Here is a 2500-nt window from a genome sequence, read left to right as displayed (position 1 = left end):
AATAATAATAATAGTAGTAGTAGTGGTGGTGGTGGTGGTGGTGGTGGTGGTCACCATATCATTCCCTCCTCCTTATCGTACATTATTTCGACCTCATTGCCCCTCTCTCTCTCTCTCTCTCTCTCTCTCTCTCTCTCTCTCTCTCTCTCTCTCTCTCTCTCTCTCTCTGCTACAGGATAAGAAAAACTCGTGGTTAAAGAAAATTTCATCTTATTATTAATAGTATCATTATTATTATCATACTTATTCATCATCATCATCATCATCATAGTCATGAACATCATTTTCCTGGTCATCATTGTCATCACCACCTCACCGTCATCATCACTGTCATCACCAACACATCATCATGTCCTGTGGTCAGCTCCATCACTCCCCCAGTACTACACCTTTGAACTGTGTCCGTGCATGGTGTGAGGCGCCTCTTCCTGCTGCTGCCTCTCCCACAGCATTCAGCAGGGCGGCAGCAGCCCTGCAGCGGCAGGAGTTGGTGGCGGGTGCCGGTGGTGCCTCGCGGGTCACACGGGTCGCGGTGGCACTGTCCGGGTTGGCGGGCGTGGCTCTTTCTGCGGGGCGCGGCGCGGCGCCGGCAGGCAGCGTCACCAAGGTCGTGGCGGCCGCGGCCTTGGTCGCCTCGCCGCGGCGGCACCGTCACTGCACCGTGACGCGCGACACATCACAGTCTGGGCGCGGCGCTGCGCCGCACCTCACCAGCACACACCCTCGGGCCGCAGGGAGCCAGCCCGCGACAGCGACAGGGCGGTGGTGACGGGCGGCGCGGCGGCGGCCACGGCGGGAGGCGACGCCGCGCCGCTGGTAGGCGGCGTGTGCGGCAGCAGCGAGGCGGTGGTGGGCGGGGTGAGCGTGGAGGCCAGGGACGTGCGCAGCGGCCCGGCGGCGGCGGCAGCGGCGGCGGCCTGCGCCAGGAGGGAGGGCGAGGAGGGCAGGGCTGGGGGCGGGAAGGGGCACACGGGCAGGAAGGGCAGCAGGCCAGGGAACTGTGCCTGGTGCAGGCCCAGGTGTAGCAGGGGCGGTGCGGGACCCGGCAGGTATTCCTGCAGGCGGGCGGCGGGACCTGCGGGCGCCAGACAGCGCAGGGACTGGGAGAAGGTGCCGAGAGGCGGCAGGGGCGGCCCTTCCAGGCCGCGCTCCCTGATCAGCTTCTTGGTCTTGTAGCGATGGTTCTGGAACCAAATCTTGATCTGCGTGGGCGTCAGGTCCAGCAGCGCCGCCAGGTGCTCCCGCTCCGGCGCCGACAGGTAGCGCTGCTGGCGGAAGCGTCGCTCCAGCTCGTAGGTCTGCGTCTTGCTGAACAGAATGCGCCGCTTCCTCTTGCGCCCGCCTGTCTCCGTGTCTTCCTCTACCTCCAGCGCCTCCAGCTCCTCCTCTGCCGGCGTGAGGGCGGCGGCCTGCTCCGTGGAGTCTGCCGCAGCCTGTACTGCGCCGGGCGGCACAGCACCCTGCTGCAGTGCAGCCTGCTGTGGCTGCTGTGGCTGCTGCTGCTGCTGCTGCTGCTCCGCGGGACCTGCGGTACAGGGGCGTTAGGGCCTTCTCCACATAGACACACACACACACACACACACACACACACACACACACACACACACACACACACACACACGGGGTGTAACATGTCACAAGGTGTATCAGCCTGGTGGCCACGAGTCCTGCACTGGACAAACACGTAAAACACACACACACACACACTCACGAGGGGTGGGTGGGGGCGCCGCCTCGTGCAGCTGCAGCAGGTCCCGCACGCTGAAGCCTCGCCCCGCTGGCCGCTTCTCCTGCACCTGCAACACGACACACAACACTCAGCACACAACAGTGGTGGCAACACAACACAACACAACACAACACAACACAACACGCCTCGGCGCAGCACACCGCCAACCTCCGAGACGCTGTGTAAAAATGTGCCTGTGACCTGGAGACCAGTGACGCCTTGTCCTGTCTCCGCATCCATGTGCACCACCTCAGACACACAGACGCACACACACACACACACACACACACACACACACTTCTTCATGATACAAGCTTAATATTGTACTTTGAAACAGAAAGAAAAATAAGTAAAATAGATCAATAAATAAAAGCACCATTGACGAAAATAAGAGATGTGTGATGTATGTGCGTACACACACACACACACATACATGCATACATACAAAATTAAATGTACATACACACGGAGAAAATTATTAATTACATCAATTAATGGATAAATTATATAGAAAAAAAAAGTTAGAATAGATGTAGATTTAGAATACGAAAAAAAAAACTTAAATTTATTAATAGTAACAGTAGCGATTGAGGAATCTCTCTCTCTCTCTCTCTCTCTCTCTCTCTCTCTCTCTCTCTCTGATGGTGATGATAATGGCAGTGATAGTTGTAATAGTGAGAGGGAGAGGGAGAGGATGTAATCAATAGCTGTTAACATTTTTTCTCCTTGTGAATGACAAAATACAAATGAATACATCACTGAGTGAATAAA

General features: G+C 56.9%; 1 protein-coding gene and 1 long non-coding RNA gene across 2 annotated transcripts in view; one reads left to right on the top strand and one right to left on the bottom strand.

Moving 5' to 3' along the window:
- The window catches only part of LOC135092794 (uncharacterized), a 61593-nt gene that overhangs the window by 52111 nt on the left and 6982 nt on the right, over window positions 1-2500 (top strand). The window lies entirely within an intron of this gene.
- The window catches only part of LOC135092793 (homeobox protein Nkx-2.2-like), a 3531-nt gene continuing 1233 nt past the window's right edge, over window positions 203-2500 (bottom strand). Inside the window, exons 2-3 of the mRNA XM_063991472.1 lie at window positions 1712-1796; window positions 203-1525 (exon numbers count right to left, since the gene is read on the bottom strand). Coding sequence (XP_063847542.1) covers window positions 708-1525; window positions 1712-1796 — 903 coding nt within the window. The 3' untranslated portion in view covers window positions 203-707. The remainder of the gene's footprint in view (window positions 1526-1711; window positions 1797-2500) is intronic.

This window comes from Scylla paramamosain, chromosome 41 (assembly GCF_035594125.1).
Source record: "Scylla paramamosain isolate STU-SP2022 chromosome 41, ASM3559412v1, whole genome shotgun sequence".
Classification (NCBI taxonomy): domain Eukaryota; kingdom Metazoa; phylum Arthropoda; class Malacostraca; order Decapoda; family Portunidae; genus Scylla; species Scylla paramamosain.
This window is presented reverse-complemented; position numbering and strand designations above follow the sequence as displayed.